Below are 17,226 nucleotides of genomic sequence, written 5' to 3'. Positions count from 1 at the left end.
TTCTTGTGAAACTTGGTGGTTGCTGTCACAGGACATCCAACTCTTTGTTTGTCACGCAAGTTTTTGGAAGCTATCACAAAATAAGTTGACACTCTGTTTCCGCAACCCATTGTGCACACAGATCTTTCGATAGCCAAGCCAAGCAATAATGTGACCAACACATTCTTGTGAAATGCCGATTATGCTTTAAATTTCTCTCTGAGTGATATGACGATCATCCTGAATCAATCTGTCAACCATTTGCTTCTGAAACTCAGTGGTTGCTGTCACAGGACGTCAAATTCTTTGTTTGTCATGCAAGTTTTCTGAAGCCGTCCTGGAAGAAGTCAACACTCTGTTTCCGCAACCAGCATCTCACAGTTCTCTCAAGGTCTTCATCAGAAGCATAATGATGTCCTCACAGATCTTCTTTCATTATTGGGAACAGATGGAAGTCAGACGGTGCTAAATCTGGACTGTATGGAGGATGTTGTATGGTGATGAGATCCAGTCTCTGAAGTTTCACGTCTGTGCACTCTCATTTATCATCCTGGGTACCCATTGTGCACAGATCTTCCGACAGCCAAGCCAAGCAATAATGTGACCCACACGTTCTTGTGAAATGCCGATTATGCTTGAACTTTCTCTCTGAGTGATATGATGATTGTCCTGAATCAATCTGTCAACTTTTTGCTTGTGAAACTCAGTGCTTGCTGTCACAGGACGTCCAACTCTTTGTTTGTCATGCAAGTTTTCTGAAGCCGTCCCAGAAGTCAACACTCTGTTTCCACAACCAGCATCTCACAGTTCTCTGAAGGTCTTCATCAGAAGCATAATGATGTCCCTGCAGATCTTCTTTCATTATCGGGAACAGATTGAAGTCAGACGGTGCTAAATCTGGACTGTATGGAGAATGTTGTATGGTGGTGAGATCCAGTCTCTGAAGTTTCATGTCTGTCTGCTTTCATTTCAGGCAACATCATCCTGGGTACCCATTGTGCACAGATCTTCTGACAGCCAGGCTATGCAATAATATGACCCACACATTCTTGTGAAATGCTGATTATGCTTGAAATTTCTCTGAGTGATATGATGATTGTCCCGAATCAATCTGTCAACATTTGCTTCTGAAACTCGGTAGTTGCTCTCACAGGACGTCCAACTCTTTGTTTGTCACGCAAGAAATTTCAAGCATAATCGGCATTTCACAAGAAAATGTGGGTCACATTATTGCTTTACTTGGCTATCGGATAATCTGTGCACGATGGGTACCCAGGATGCCGACACCTGAAATGAAAGCATACAGACTTGAAACTTCAGAGACTGGATCTCACCACTGTACGGCATCCTCCATACAGTCCAGATTTAGCACCGTTTGACTTCCATCTGTTCCCGATAATGAAAGAAGATCTGCGGGGACATCATTATGCTTCTGACGAAGAGAGAACTGTGAGGCGCTGGTTGCAGAAACAGAGTGACGACTTCTTCTGTGACGGCTTCAGAAAACTTGCATAACAAACAAAGAGTTGGACGTCCTGTGACAGCAACCACCGAGTTTCACAAGCAAAATGTTGACAGGTTGATTCGTCGTATCACTCAGAGAGAAATTTCAAGCATAATCGGCATTTCACAAGAACGTGTGGGTCACATTATTGCTTTGCTTGGCTATCGGAAGATCTGTGCACGATGGGTACCCAGGATGAGAGAACTGAAACGCTGGTTGCGGAAACAGCGTGTCAACTTTTTCCGTGACGGCTTCAGAAAACTTATTCATCGTTGGCAGAAATGTATCCAATTGTCTGGTGACTATGTCGAAAAGTGAATACTGGTAGTTAAAGAGCACATTCTAAGGATTATTTGGAACTGTAGAGGAGAGTCTAATGAACAAGCCAGTACCTGCTGCATACCAGTACTGCCATTTGTTGAGGATTTACGAAGGTGTAGGCATTATTTTTTAAGTTTAAAGATGTTGAGGTGGGAACATCTGACTTGTGTGACAAACAAAGAGTTGGACGTCCTGTGACAGCAACCACCGAGTTTCACAAGCAAAAGGTTGACAGATCGATTCAGGACGATTGTCGTATCACTAAGAGAGAAATTTCAAGTTATGAAGGTGGAGGCATTACTTTTTAAGTTTAAAGATGTTGAGGTGGGAACATCTGACTTGCATGACAAACAAAGATTTGGATGTCCTGTGACAGCAACCACGGAGTTTCACAAGCAAAAGGTTGACAGATCGATTCAGGACGATTGTCGTCTCACTAAGAGAGAAATTTCAAGTTATGAAGGTGGAGGCATTACTTTTTAAGTTTAAAGATGTTGAGGTGGGAACATCTGACTTGCATGACAAACAAAGATTTGGATGTCCTGTGACAGCAAGCACCGAGTTTCACAAGCAAAAGGTTGACAGATCGATTCAGGACGATTGTCGTATTACTAAGAGAGAAATTTCAAGTTATGAAGGTGGAGGCATTACTTTTTATTCAACTCTCGTAACAACCTCCAAAGGAGGAGACTACACTGCCCTCGGAGTCACTGCCATTTTCTTCCTGCAATGCAAGGCCTCGTTTGGCTCTGGTGACACTCTTCTGGCTTTGAGACTCAAATCATCCACCGTGCTTCTCTGAACTGTCCCTCCCCTCTTTTCGATTCTATCTCCTTCCTTTTGAATGACTTGCTCCGACATGGCCTGCAGTTTTGTGCATTTGTGATGCCGTTGGATTTGCTTTGATCCCGTCAAAAGGTTTGCTCCTGAAAAGGCCTTTCAGAAGGAAGAAAGGGTTGTGCAATTTTTTAACAAAATGGCTCGAACATCAAATCCCAGTGGTGGGTTCAATGGGTCTTGTACTCCCAGAGATGCAAACAAAGAAATCCTGCCTTTTCCATACCGGGTTGGAGCTGTTTTCTTTTTCTCCTCTGGAGTTTTTAATTAAATAGCAAAGATGCTGCTTTATAGTTGCTTTGGCAGAACGTTTCTAGTATTTTATAACTGACTTGCCGTCCTTAATATTGCCTTTCTGGCTCTTTTATTATAGCAATTTCTTTATTGTTCTATTCATTTATATTTTTGTGCATTTAACACAAGGGCAGGCTTATCATATCCTTCCCAAAGTTGTGGGATCTTTCTGTTGCTCGAATGCCCGATCATCGTCTCCCAAAGCAGTGCATTTGGCCCACCCACCATGTTTTAATTTTGTTTTATTTCTTCATCACGTTGTTTTGCATCTGTTTATTGCATTTTCTGTATATTGCATTTTCCAAGAAAAAACAGGGAACAAAATCAACCTCATTGACCTTGCACAGTGAATCACAGCGCTCTCTGGACCATCCTCCAAAATATCGGGTGCCCTTGAAAGGGTCTTTAAGCGAAATTTGTAAATACTAAGTAAGGGGCTTTGAATGAAGTTAACAACAAAATAGAAACATACCCTTTTTCTGTAGAAAAAGAGCAATATGGAAGAAAATGTTTTAAAGAAATAAGATGTGACTTGTAGAGGTATAAGAAGGTACTTTCTTACACAGGATGTGTTGTGGTTAACTTCAAAGGTTGTAGTAAAGTGCAGAGTATGCATGTACAAGAAGGTACTTTCCATCAAAAGGTCAAGGGAGAGGGGCTGGAAAGAGAGTACACTCCCCCTGAAGATGCAGGTTCGCAGTTTGGGAGTTCTAGATTCATCGCTGAGCCTGGAGTCCCAGGTTTCGGGGGTGGTGAGGGGAGCTTTGGCACAATTAAAACTTGTGTGGCAGCTGCGCCCGTACCTTGGGAAGTCTGACTTGGCCACGGTGGTCCACACTTTGGTTACATCCCGTTTAGACTACTGCAACGCTCTCTACGTGGGGTTGTCTCTGAAGACTGCCCGGAAGCTGCAGCTAGTCCAACGCTCGGCAGCCAGACTACTAACGGGTGCTGGGTACAGGGAGCACACCACTCCGCTGTTACACCAGCTCCACTGGCTGCCAATTAGCTTCCGAGCACAATTCTGGTGTTAACCTATAAAGCCCTAAACGACTCCGGCCCTGTTTACCTCTCCGAACGTATTCTCCCCTATGAACCATCAAGATTATTAAGATTGTCTGGAGAGGCCCTGCTCTCTGTCCCACCGGCCTTGCAAGCGCGTCTGATGGGGACGAGAGACAGGGCCTTCTCGGTGGTGGCCTCTCGACTCTGGAACTCTCTCCCACTGGAGATCAGAACCGCCCCGTCTATCCTGACATTTAGGAAACAGGTGAAGACTTGGTTATGGAGACAGGCATTCGACGAGTGAGCCAACACCCTGAGATATGGATGGAGGATGATGAGCAACGATTTTAGTATGACAACTGACCATTATAGTTATTGATTGTAATTGCTGTTTTAATGTTTTACTGTAATATGTATTATGAAGTTTAATGATTGTATGTGATATTATGGTTGGAAACCGGTCTGAGTCCCTCCAGAAAGGTGAGAAGGCCGGTATACAAAACTTTTAAATAAATAAACAAATAAACAAACAAATAAATAAATAAATAATACTTTCCATGAAAAAAATGTTTTCTTTTGTTAAAGGTTAAAATTGTTGGTGTCAGGTAGTGGTACTTTCCCTTTTTGTTTGGACTGGGCTATAAAGATATGCAGATTTCAAGGGAAGAGCACGGCAGTCACTTGAAGGATAGCATCTGCGTATGTTGTCAGGCTGTCCATCTTCTTCATGAAGAAACTAAAATAAAACCTTGTTTTTTGATCTTTCATTGGGACTGTCTCCTTCCTTTCGTGCTCCCGCGACGTGAGCATTAGAAAGAACTTCCTGACTGGGAGAGTTGTTCAGCAGTGGAACTCTCTGTCCCAGAGTGTGGTGGAGGCTCCTTTTGTGGAGGCTTTGAAACAGAGGCTGGATGGCCATCTGTCGGGGGTGCTTTGAATGCAGTTTTCCTGCTTGACAGAATGAGGTTGGACTGGATGGCCCTTGAGGTCTCTTCCAACTCTATGATTCTAAGAACTTCCTGACTGTGAGAGCTGTTCAGCAGTGGAACTCTCTGCCCGGGAGTATGGTGGAGGCTCCTTCTTTGGAGGCTTTTAAACAGTTTTCTTTTAAACAGTTTTCCTGCTTCTTGACAAAAGCTGAACTGTATTCTACAGCACATACAGTTATACCCCACCGGGTGTGGCTCAAATTTACTAGCTAACATTGTTCCTCTCGTTAGTTTAGAATGCGGTGAACATAAACTCCTCAGAGCAAAAGCTGAACTGTATTCTAAAACACATACAGTTATACCCTACCCGGTGTGGCTCAAATTTACTAACTGATCTAGATTCTTGACAGAATGAGGTTGGACTGGATGACCCAACTCTTCCAACTCTAGGATTCTATGAGTGACTAGGGCCATCTAGTCCAACCTTCTGCCATGCAGGAATACACAACTGAAACCCTAATTAAAGATGGCCATCTCATCTCCAAAGGAGAGGGATCAACTGTCCCACAAGGCAGTCCAGTCTCATTTTCCTTTGCACTGTTTGCGGGCCCTCTATTCTTTATTGTGCTGCACAATGGTCAACTGTTTGCGGGCCCTCTATTCTTTCTCTGGTCAACCAAAACTTCAGAGCAAGTGCCAGACATCCCAGGATGTGTCCCTTTGGCACAAGTGTCACCTCCTTGTCAAACTCCCTGCCTGAACGGTGAGGAAGGGGTAACAATGTAATTAATCTACCTCAGCATGAAGGGAAGAAGCAAAACGCACCACAGAGAGAGAGAGAGATTCACGTCCAAACAGCCTCGGTAGAGGCCTCGCGTTGCCAATGGAGCCTGGAACAGAATAGCAATGAGGTGGGAGGCGGTGTGTCATTAGCAGCTCTGCCACACAGGCCAAGCCATCCTCTTGCGGCAGCGGAAGCAGGGCCAGGTCTTCATCAGGCACCGGCAGAACCATGTTACAGTATGTTACAAAAGGATCAACAGCAAGTGTGTGTGTGTTAAAGAAAACCTTATACTGTTAAACATTATGTGCAGCTGCTAATCTAGGTCAGATAGTAAATTTGAGCCACATCCGGTGGTGTATAACTGTATGTGTTTTAGAATACAGTTCAGCTTTTGCTCTGTGGAGCTTATGTTCACAGTATTCTAAACTAACGGGGTGAACAATGTTACAGTAAGTTGCAAAAGGAGCAACAGCAAGTGTGTTAGTTAAAGAAAACCTTATACTGTTAAACATTATGTGCAGCTGCTAATGTAGGTCAGCTAGTAAATTTGAGCCACATCAGGTGGGGTATAACTGTACGTGTTTTAGAATACAGTCCAGCTTTTGCTCTGAGGAGCGTATGTTCACAGCATTCTAAACTAACGGGGTGAACAATGTTACAGTAAGTTGCAAAAGGATCAACAGCAAGTGTGTGTGTTAAAGAAAACCTTATACCAGTGGTTCTCAACCTGGGGTCTCCAGATGTTTTTGGCCTACAATTCCCAGAAGTCCTAGCCAGTTTACCAGCTCTTAGGATTTCTGGGAGTTGAGGGCCAAAAACATCTGGGGACCCCACGTTGAGAACCACTGCCTTATACTGTTAAACATTATGTGCAGCTGCTAATCTAGGTCAGCTAGTAAATTTGAGCCACACCCGGTGGAGTATAACTGTATGTATTTTAGAATACAGTTCAGCTTTTGCTCTGAGGAACTTATGCTCACAGTATTCTAAACTAACGGGGTGAACAATGTTACAGTAAGTTGCAAAAGGATGAACAGCAAGTGTGTGTGTGTTAAAGAAAACCTTATACTGCTAATCATTATGTGCAGCTGCTAATCTAGGTCAGTTAGTAAATTTGAGCCACATCCGGTGGGGTATAACTGTATGTGTTTAGAATACAGAAGAAGACCTACAAGCCACTCTAAACACCTTTGCAGAAGCATACGAGAAGCTCGGACTGTCATTGAACATTGAGAAAACCAAAGTGCCCTTCCAGCAGTCACCAGCCAACCCCTCTCCAATGCCAGAAATACAGCTTCATTAGAAAATGTTGACCATTTGCACTCCCTTGGCAGTCACCTCTCCACAAAACTCAACATTGACACTGAAATACAACACTGCAAGTGCAGCATTTTTCTGAATGAAGCAAAGAGTGTTTGAGTACTTGGACATCTATAGAGATACCAAGGTGCTTGTTTATAAAGCTATTGTTCTCCCAACCCTGCTATACGCCTGCGACTGTCACATGCAACGCCTACTACAGGGAAAACCAGCTGATCCCTAATCCATCTAAAACACAGACATATGCTTTTCATCTCACAGACAAGCATCCCGAGCTCTGAAGATCACCTGGGAAGGCATCCCACTGGAGCACTGCAGCGCACCCAAATACCTGGGAGTCACTCTGGACCGTGCTCTGACCTACAAGAAACACTGCCTGAATATCAAGCAAAAAGTGGGTGCTAGAAACAATATCATACGAAAGCTGACTGGCACAACCTGGGGATCACAACCAGACACAGTGAAGACATCTGCCCTTGCACTATGCTACTCTGCTGCTGAGTACGCATTCCCAGTGTGGAACACATCTCACCACACTAAAACAGTGAGACATGCCACATAATCACGGGGCGTCTATGCCCTACACCACTTGAGAAATTACACTGCTTAGCTGGTATTGTACCACCTGACATCCGCTGGGAAGTAGCAGCCAATAGTGAAAGGACCAAGGCAGAGACATCTCCAGCTCATCCCTTGTTTGGGTATCAGCCAGCACGTCAACGACTTAAATAAAGAAATAGTTTTCTAAGATCTACAGAGACACTTGCTGGAACACCTCAGCAAGCGAGAGTCCAAAAGTGGCAGGCTCAAACCCAGAGCCTCAATCAATGGCTGATACCAAATGAGAGACTCCCCCCGGGCACACAGAAAACTAGGCGACTTGGAAGGCGCTGAACAGACTGCGCTCTGGCACCACGAGATGCAGAGCCAACCTTCCGAAATGGGGCTACAAAGTGGAATCCTCGACATGCGAGTGTGGAGAGGAGCAAACCACTGACCACCTGCTGCAATGCACCCTGAGCCCTGCCACATGCACCATGGAGGACCTTCTTGCGGCAACACCAGAAGCACTCCAAGTGGCCAGATACTGGTCAAAGGGCATTTAATCAACTACCAAGCTTGCAAACTCTGTGTCTTTTGTATGTTTGTTTGTTTGTTCTGTCAAAAATGTAATACAACTGTTCGGTTGCCTGACACGATAACTAGATAAATAGTCTATTAGTTGGTGTCTTAGTCTCCAGAGCAGCAGAAAAGAAGCTCATTCCCTCTTTTATCATTCAACGGACTCACGTTTTCACATAGGGGTCTGAGTAGCCGTTGGCATCCATGGCGGCCAAGTGTGCGCAGCGGACGATGCCCACATGCAGCGCTTGCTTCTGGGAGTTGTATTTGAGGGAGATCAGGATCCGACCGCGCTCTTCCAGGGACTTGTCCTCTGTTTTGTCAATCTGTGGGGAGAGAGGGGTACGTCAAAGCAGGCATTAAGAGGAATGCATAGCCCGGCTCCTAAAACACACACGCACTAGTGGCGGGAATTCCTTGAGGATATGTGTCTCAACAAACCAATAAGCAAAGTTAAGCATACCTTATCTTCCGATGACTATGGAAACAAGCAAAAGCACAAAGCTTCCAAAGATGCAGTAAGTAGAGCTTTTATTCTAGTTTGACTAAAGGAGGGGAGAAATCCTTTGGCTCTTCCCTTAGGAGAATAATTACTTACGGAATTACGGAAAAAATAGACCCTTGTCTGATCCCACAGCAAGCTGGCTTCAGAAAAGGCAAAAGCTGCACATCGCAAGTGTTGAACCTGACTCAGCACATAGAAGATGGCTTTGAAAGGTAGCAGATCACAGGAGCTGTCTTCATAGACCTGTCTGCAGCCTATGATACTGTGAACCACCGCCTCCTCCTGAGAAAAATGTATAATATCACAAAGGACTGCCACCTCACCCGCCTCATAGGAAACCTGCTACAAAACAGGAGCTTTTTTGTTGAGTTCCAGGGCCAGAGAAGCAGATGGTGGAAACAGAAGAACGGCCTGCCTCAGGGGAGCGTGCTTGCTCCATCCATGTTCAACATCTACACAAATGACTAGCCACTGCCAGAAGGGACAGAGAGTTTCATCTATGCTGATGATCGTGCCATCACCCCTCAAGCAGGGAGCTTTGAGATGGTAGAACCCGAAGCTCTAGGTCAGGGGTCCTCAAACTTTTTAAACCGGGGGCCAGTTTACTGTCCCTCAGACCGATGGAGGGCTGGACTATAGTTTTTTTTTAAAAAAATGAATAAAAAAATTCCTATGCACATTGCACATATCTTATTTTGCGGTGTGGAAGGGCCCTTAGAGGGGGTTCTTTCTAGACCTCTTTAGGCAGTAATTCCAGGAGCAGAGAATGGGAAATCTTCCTATTTCTAGTCTGAACAAAATCTAAAATTATAACTGTAAATAAAGAACAACACTCAAACACAGGGGAACTCCAGACAAGAAACAATCAGGGCCAACTAATCACCTCTCAACAAAGGATTCTCCCTAAAAACTGTCAGGCTATGAAATGGTAATCAAAGTGGCCAATTGAAACATTCATACCTATCTCCAACAGACAAGAGTTCTTTCTCCCACCCTGGATCTTCCAAGGTTTTCCTCTGACATGAAGTTAAAGGTTTTCCTCTGACATGAAGTCCAGTCGTGTCTGACTCTGGGGTGTGGTGCTCATCTGGATTTCTAAGTCAAAGAGCCAGCGTTGTCCGTAGACACCTCCAAGGTCATGTGGCCAGCATGACTGCATGAAGCGCCAGGGCAGCCTCCCTTGGCTGGCTCAGGCTGTCCATCAGGCCCGATGGACAGCCTGAGCCTGCCAAGGGAGGAGCAGGCCCGCGCGGCTTACTCGCGAGGTGTTTTACGCGCAAGTAGACCCCCGGAGCTGCCTCCCTTGGCTGGCTCAGGCTGTCCATGGGGTCTGATGGATAGCATGAGCCAGCCAACAGAGGGGCGCTCCTCCTCCGTGGGCCGGATCAGGGCCCTTGGCGGGCCGGAAGTGGCCCGCGGGCCGTAGTTTGGGGACCCTTGCTCTAGGTGCTCTTACTGCCTATTACAGGGAAAACCAACTGATCCCTAATCCATCTAAAACACAGACATGCGCCTTTCACCTTAAGAACAGACAAGCATCCCAAGCTCTGAGGATTATCTGGGAAGGAATCCCACTGGAGCATTGCAACACACCCAAATACCTGGGAGTCACTTTGGACCGTGCTCTGACCTACAAGAAGCACTGCCTGAACATCAAGCAAAAAGTGGGTGCTAGAAACAACATCATATGAAAGCTGACTGGGACAACCTGGGGATCACAACCAGACACAGTGAAGACATCTGCCCTTGCGCTATGCTACTCTGTTGCTGAGTACGCATGCCCAGTGTGGAACACATCTCACCACACTAAAACAGTGGATGTGGCTCTTAATGAGACATGCCGCATCATCACGGGGTGTCTGCGCCCTACACCACTGGAGAAATTACACTGCTTAGCCGGTATTGCACCACCTGACATCCGCTGGAAAGTAGCAGCCAATAGTGAAAGGACCAAGGCAGAGACATCTCCAGCTCATCCCGTTTGGGTATCAGCCAGCATGTCAACGACTTAAATCTAGAAATAGTTTTCTTAGATCTACAGAGACACTCGCTGGAACACCCCAGCAAGCGAGAGTCCAAAAGTGGCAGGCTCAAACCCAGCACCTCAATCCATGGGTGATACCAAATGAGAGACTCCCCCCTGGGCACACAGAAGACTGGGCGACTTGGAAGGCGCTGAACAGACTGCGCTCTGGCACCACGAGATGCAGAGCCAATCTTAAGAAATGGGGCTACAGGGTGGAATCCTCGGCATGCGAGTGCGGAGAAGAGCAAACCACTGACCACCTGCTGCAATGCACCCTGAGCCCTGCCACATGCACCATGGAGGACCTTCTTGCGGCAACACCAGAGGCACTCCAAGTGGCCAGATACCGGTCAAAGGACATTTAACCAACTACCAAATTTCTTTTTAATCTGTGTGTTTGTTTTGCTCTGTTAGAATTGTAATACAATGGTATGGTTGCTGATGACACGATAAATAAATAAATAAATAAATAAATACTGGTAGCCAGTCAAGTTGTAGGTTTTACGGAAGCATAGGGGGTCTGCACTATCTTTGCACTTCAGCATGGATCTGGGCCTGCCTTTCCCAACTGGGGTGTCCACCAGTTCAACCCCAAGCATAGAATTGTGCCAGAGGGCATAGGAAATTTGCATTTAAGTCCCTAGTAGATGGTGCTGTCTCTCTGCACAGAAGCCACCGACTGCTGCGGCCTCACCTCTTTCCACCTTCCTCTCCATCCCTCGCAGCCATCAATCTCCGCACAGCAAGTCCGACGCCATTAATTTGCCTGCTCCAAACGGTGACTGTGCTCATTACCATCCGCCCAGAGCCGGGATTAAAGGCAGCGCAAATGACAACCGATGGCATGTTTAAGGGAGTGTCAGAGTCAATCAGGATCCCGCTCGCATGTGCTGGCGCCCCGGGGGAGGAGAGGCCGAGCGAAAGGCGGGCATCGCCTATGGTCATGTGAAAATGTGGTGACTTAGCTTGACCTTCAAAAAGTCCTCACCTCTTGGGGTGGGGGATGTTTTTCAGGTGGGAATGGGAATTCTCTGGGAGTACATAGCAGCACCGCACTTGAACATCAAGCACAAAGTAGCTGCACGCAATAACATCCTGCGGAAACTTACTGGCAGCACATGGGGTGCAGACCCAAAATTAGTAAGAACATCAGCCCTTGCCTTGTCTTACTCAACTGCTGAGTATGCCTGCCCTGTTTGGCAGAGGTCTGCCCATGCAAAGCAGGTGAACATAGCATTGAATGAAACATGCAGAATAATCACAGGATGTCTTAAACCTCCACCTGTTGATAAACTCTACAAGCTAGCTGGCATTGCCCCCCCCCCCCCCCCCGGATGTGTGACGGGAAGTTCCATATAGCATATAGGAAACACTAGCATATAGGAAACACTGCATGAACACCAAGCCCAAAGTAGCTGCAAGCAATAATAGCCTGCAGAAACTTACTGGCAACACATGAGGTGCAGACCCGAAATTAGTAAGAACATCAGCCCTGGCCTTGTCTTGCTCAATTGCCAAGGATGCCAAACCTGTTTGGCATAAGTCTGCCCATGCAAAACATAGCATTGAATGAAACATGCAGAATAATCACAGGATGTCTTAAACCTACACCTGTTGATAAACTCTACAAGCTAGCCCCCCGTGATGTGCGATGGGAAGTTAAATGTGAGAGAAATAAGGTTGAACACTGTGAAAACCACCCACTACATGGCTACCAGCCTCTTCGCAGTAGACTCCAATCAAGAAAAAGCTTCATGAAAACTACTACTCCATGCAAACCAGGGGAACATAACATTGAATGAAACATGCAGAATAACCGCAGGATGTCTTAAACCTACACCTGTTGATATGCTCTATAAGCTAGCTGGCATTGCCCCCCCCCCCCCCCCACTCACAATGTCCAACAGAAAGTTGCTGCTAAATGTGAGAGTCGAACACGGTGAAAGCTACTCACTCTACCAGCCTCTTCCCAGTAGACTCCAATCAAGGAAAAACTTTGTGAGAACTACCACTCCATGCAAACCAGGTGAACAAAGCATTGAATGAAACATGCAGAATAATCACAGGATGTCTTAAACCTACACCTGTTGATAAACTCTACAAGCTAGCCCCCCGTGATGTGCGATGGGAAGTTACTGCTAAATGTGAGAGAAATAAGGTTGAACACTGTGAAAGCCACCCACTACATGGTTACCAGTCTCCTCCCAGTAGACTCAAATCAAGGAAAAGCTTTATGAGAACTACCACTCCATGCAAACCAGATGAACATAGCATTGAATGAAACATGCAGAATAATCACAGGATGTCTTAAACCTACACCTGTTGATAAACTCTACAAGTTAGTTGGCATTCCCCCCCCCCCCCACAATGTGCAACGGGAAGTTGCTGCTAAATGTGAGAGTTGAACATGGTGAAATCCACCCACTGCATGGCTTCCAGCCTCTTCCCAGTAGACTCCAATCAAGGAAAAGCTTTATGAGAACTACCACTCCATGCAAACCAGGTGAACAAAGCATTGAATGAAACATGCAGAATAATCACAGGATGTCTTAAACCTACACTTGTTGACAGGCCCGTAGCCAGGATTTCGTTTCGGGGGGGGGGGGGCTAAAAAAATTTCAGGGGGGGTTCGGGGGGGCTGAGTTTCGGGGGGGGGGGGGCTGAGTCTGAGTGAAAGATGGTCTAGCCTAGCAAACCTTTTGTATCATTACCCCAATACCCCCATACATATGGGATATATTGAGAATGGTGATCAAATCATGATATTAATAAACATAACAGTTTAAATAATGCACCAGTAAGGCCTTTTCGCGAACCACCATGAGAATTTCGGGGGGGGCTGAAGCCCCCCAAGCCCCCCCCCCCCCGGCTACATGCCTGCTTGTTGATAAACTCTACAAGATAGTCCCCCATGATGTGCGATGGGAAGTTCCTGCTAAATGTGAGAGAAATAAGGTTGAACCCTGTGAAAGCCACCCACTACATGGCTACCAGCCTTCTCCCAGTAGACTCAAATCAAGGGAAAGCTTCATGAGAACGACCACTCCATGCAAACCAGGTGAACATAGCATTGAATGAAACATGCAGAATAATCACAGGATGTCTTAAACCTACACTTGTTGATAAACTCTACAAACTAGCTGGCATTGCGCCCCCCCCCCCCCCAATGTGTGACAGGAAGCTGTTGCTAAATGTGAGAGTTGAACATGGTGAAAGCCACCCACTGCATGGCTACCAGCCTCCTTCCAGTAGACTCAAATCAAGGAAAAGCTTTCTGAGAACTACCACTCCTCTTGGTGTCCCCCCAGCACCAGCAAGGGTATCCCTCTGGGCAGCTCAACCAGGAAACCCAACCTGGATGGCCCCCCACGAGGGAGGGTCTTCTTGCAAGGGCAAACCAAGAATGGGCAACTTGGAAGTCCCTGAACAGACTCAGAAGTGGAGTGGGCAGATCAAAAGACAACCCGGCAAAATGGCATGACCTAAAAGAATCCCACGCCTTATGTGTGTGGAGCAGAACAGACAACTCCGCATCTGTATGCTTGTCCACTGTGCCCTGCCTCATGTACAGAGGAAGAATTGTTAGAGGCTACAGTGCCATTGCTGTTGCCCGTTTTTGGTCAAAAGATATTTAGCCGCTTGCACTCCTTCTATTTTTATCAGTTGTATACTAATTTATGCAATGCTTTTGATACGAAATAAAAATAATAAGCACCGCACCATGGGTTGACCCAAGCAGCAGTAGCTCATCCAACACCACACTGTGTGTTCTTCAAACTAGAAGTTCTGAGATCAGTTGCGCATTTGATTCGTTGTGGATTACTTTGACCACAGAAGCATAGGGGCGGACTTAGAGATGCCTAGAGAAGTGTTATCTTGTCTAAAATAAATACCCCCCCCCCCCCCAATCTGGCAACTGTCTGTTAAAGTAGGCTTGGGAGGTGTAGGCCTGACAACCTTGGGCTTCACTTACAGGCAGTTGCTTCTCCAGGCAGATGTTGAACTTCTTGGTCTGGTTGGGCTTCAGCTTCTTCAGGGGGATCCTTGTTTCTCCAATGAATTCGTTGTGGCGGAATTTGTCCTCGTCGCAGACAGAAACCCTGGAAGGCAGAGGAGGAGCACACATGAGCAGTGCTAAAGTTACCAAGTCAGCGAGACCCCATGCCTTGAGATTTCAGGGCTGAAGCCTCAGATCTCGACACAAACACACAAAGCACAGTTTCCAGTTTGGAAAGTAAAAGAGAACTGGGTTGCTGTGAGTTTTCTGGGCTGTCTGGTCATGTTCCAGAAACATCCTCTCCTGCCGTTTTACCCAAATCTATGGCAGGCACCCTCAGGGGTTGAGGATGAAGCCATGAAAATGAACAAAATCTGGCTACTGAAATGGCAGGGAGAAGGTTTCAGGAAAAGAGACAAAGAGAGTTCCGGAGGTCTGAAAAAGCACGGATTTATTTCCAGCTGGGACTCTGGAGTGGAGCTGTGTCCAAAGGCACCAGAGCCCTGATAAAGCATTGACTTTCCCTTTTATACACTTCAAATGCAGGCAAACAAAGAAACATGCTTCTACATACATTGACATCATTCTCTATGTCACTTTAGCATCATAGGAATATCTTCCAACATACAAAAGGCATCTCTCTGTGTTTCTTTCTAGGAGCAGCATACAGCTTACAGTTTACATTCATCAATCAAGGGGCCTACTTTGACTTGTCATGAGGGAGGGGGGGATTGGCTCCTTACTTTTTACTTATCTCTGTTGCTACTAGGACGGGCTTATCTCTCTCCTGGAATGTTCCCCCTCCTGCCCGTGCCTTGGACACAGATCTCCTTCAGCATTATTTCTAATAAGGAGAGAACTTGATTTTTTCTATACATTTCAATGCTTGTAAAGCATTCCCAATGTCTCCTCATCACTACCAGTATTATAAAAAACTCTAAAATCAGGACAGTAAATAAAGAGCAACACTCAAAAAGCAGGGGAATTCCAGACAAGAATAAATCAGGGCCAGCTAACACCTCCCAAAAAAGAATACAACAACAACAACAAAAACAACAACAACAATAATCTTTATTTATACCCTGCCACCATCTCCCCGATGGGGACTCGGAGTGGTTTACATGAGGCCAAGCCCAAACAACAAATTACAACAGAGTCAAACCGAAAACGCAAACCGAAAACGTGAGCAATAAACAACAACATCATAATTACATAAAACATGTGAATACATAACAATATAAAATTACGATAAGCACAAACACAATGACAATGGGTGGGCTACATGTAATGATTAAAAGAAAACTAATTAAAAAAACAGCAACCAGCCAGGCTTTGAAGCTTCAAGGCCATTCATTACACTTGCCTCAAGCAGACAAGAGTTCTTACTATTAGTTTGGGGGAAATAGAATCTTGACATTTCGGAGTTGTAGTTGCTAGGATTTATAGTTCACCTACAATCACAGAGCATTCTGAACCCCACCATTGGAAGATGAGACTCCCAGGTCGGAAGATGGCCAAAATGCTCAAGATAGATGGATGGGATCCTTGAAGTGACTGGATTGACCTTGAAGGAGCTGGGGGTGGTGACGGCCGACAGGGAGCTCTGGCATGGGCTGGTCCATGAGGTCACAAAGAGTCAGAAACAACTGAATGAATGAACAACAACAACAAGATACTGAGAACTAGGAAGCCCTGCCCCTTGAGTGTTCCAGCTGGAGGTCAGCTGTGACCAGCAGTGCTGTAGAATTTGAAGAGGCACGAATGGAGGGTGAAAGAGAGAAACGTGCTAAGAGGAAGGAGACATGTCACGCCAACCCACACTGGGACCGCCTTCCACCTGGAAAGACACTGAGAACTGGGAAGCCCTGGCCCTTGAGTGCTCCAGCTGGAGGTCAGCTGTGACCAGCAGTGCTGTAGAATTTGAAGAGGCATGAATGGAGGGTGAAAGAGAGAAACGTGCTAAGAGGAAGGAGACATGTCACGCCAACCCACACTGGGACCGCCTTCTACCTGGAAAGACACTGAGAACTGGGAAGCCCTGGCCCTTGAGCGCTCCAGCTGGAGGTCAGCTATGACCAGCAGTGCTGTAGAATTTCAAGAGGTACGAATGGAGGGTGAAAGAGAGAAACGTACAGGACGGCCTTCCACCTGGAAAGACACTGAGAACTGGGAAGCCCTGGCCCTTGAGCGCTCCAGCTGGAGGTCAGCTGTGACCAGCAGTGCTGTAGAATTTGAAGAGGCACGAATGGAGGGTGAAAGAGAGAAACGTGCTAAGAGGAAGGAGACATGTCACGCCAACCCACACTGGGACCGCCTTCCACCTGGAAAGACACTGAGAACTGGGAAGCCCTGGCCCTTGAGTGCTCCAGCTGGAGGTCAGCTGTGACCAGCAGTGCTGTAGAATTTGAAGAAGCACGAATGGAGGGTGAAAGAGAGAAACATACAGGACGGTCTTCCACCTGGAAAGACACTGAGAACTGGGAAGCCCTGGCCCTTGAGCGCTCCAGCTGGAGGTCAGCTGTGACCAGCAGTGCTGTAGAATTTCAAGAGGCACGAATGGAGGGTGAAAGAGAGAAACATGCTAAGAGGAAGGAGACATGTCA

At 46.3% G+C, this 17,226-nt stretch overlaps 1 protein-coding gene across 2 annotated transcripts in view; it reads right to left on the bottom strand.

The window, feature by feature from the left end:
* DOC2B (double C2 domain beta) overlaps positions 1 to 17,226 on the bottom strand; it is a 210,921-nt gene that overhangs the window by 17,879 nt on the left and 175,816 nt on the right. For both annotated transcript variants that reach the window (XM_060757050.2, XM_060757051.2), the window contains 2 exons: positions 14,600 to 14,726; positions 8,264 to 8,421 (listed from right to left, as the gene is read on the bottom strand). In XM_060757050.2, the coding sequence (XP_060613033.2) occupies positions 8,264 to 8,421; positions 14,600 to 14,726 (285 nt within the window). The remainder of the gene's footprint in view (positions 1 to 8,263; positions 8,422 to 14,599; positions 14,727 to 17,226) is intronic.

Source organism: Anolis sagrei, chromosome 11 (assembly GCF_037176765.1).
Source record: "Anolis sagrei isolate rAnoSag1 chromosome 11, rAnoSag1.mat, whole genome shotgun sequence".
Classification (NCBI taxonomy): domain Eukaryota; kingdom Metazoa; phylum Chordata; class Lepidosauria; order Squamata; family Dactyloidae; genus Anolis; species Anolis sagrei.
The sequence above is the reverse complement of the archived record's forward strand: the minus strand, read 5'-3'. Positions and strand labels throughout refer to the sequence as shown.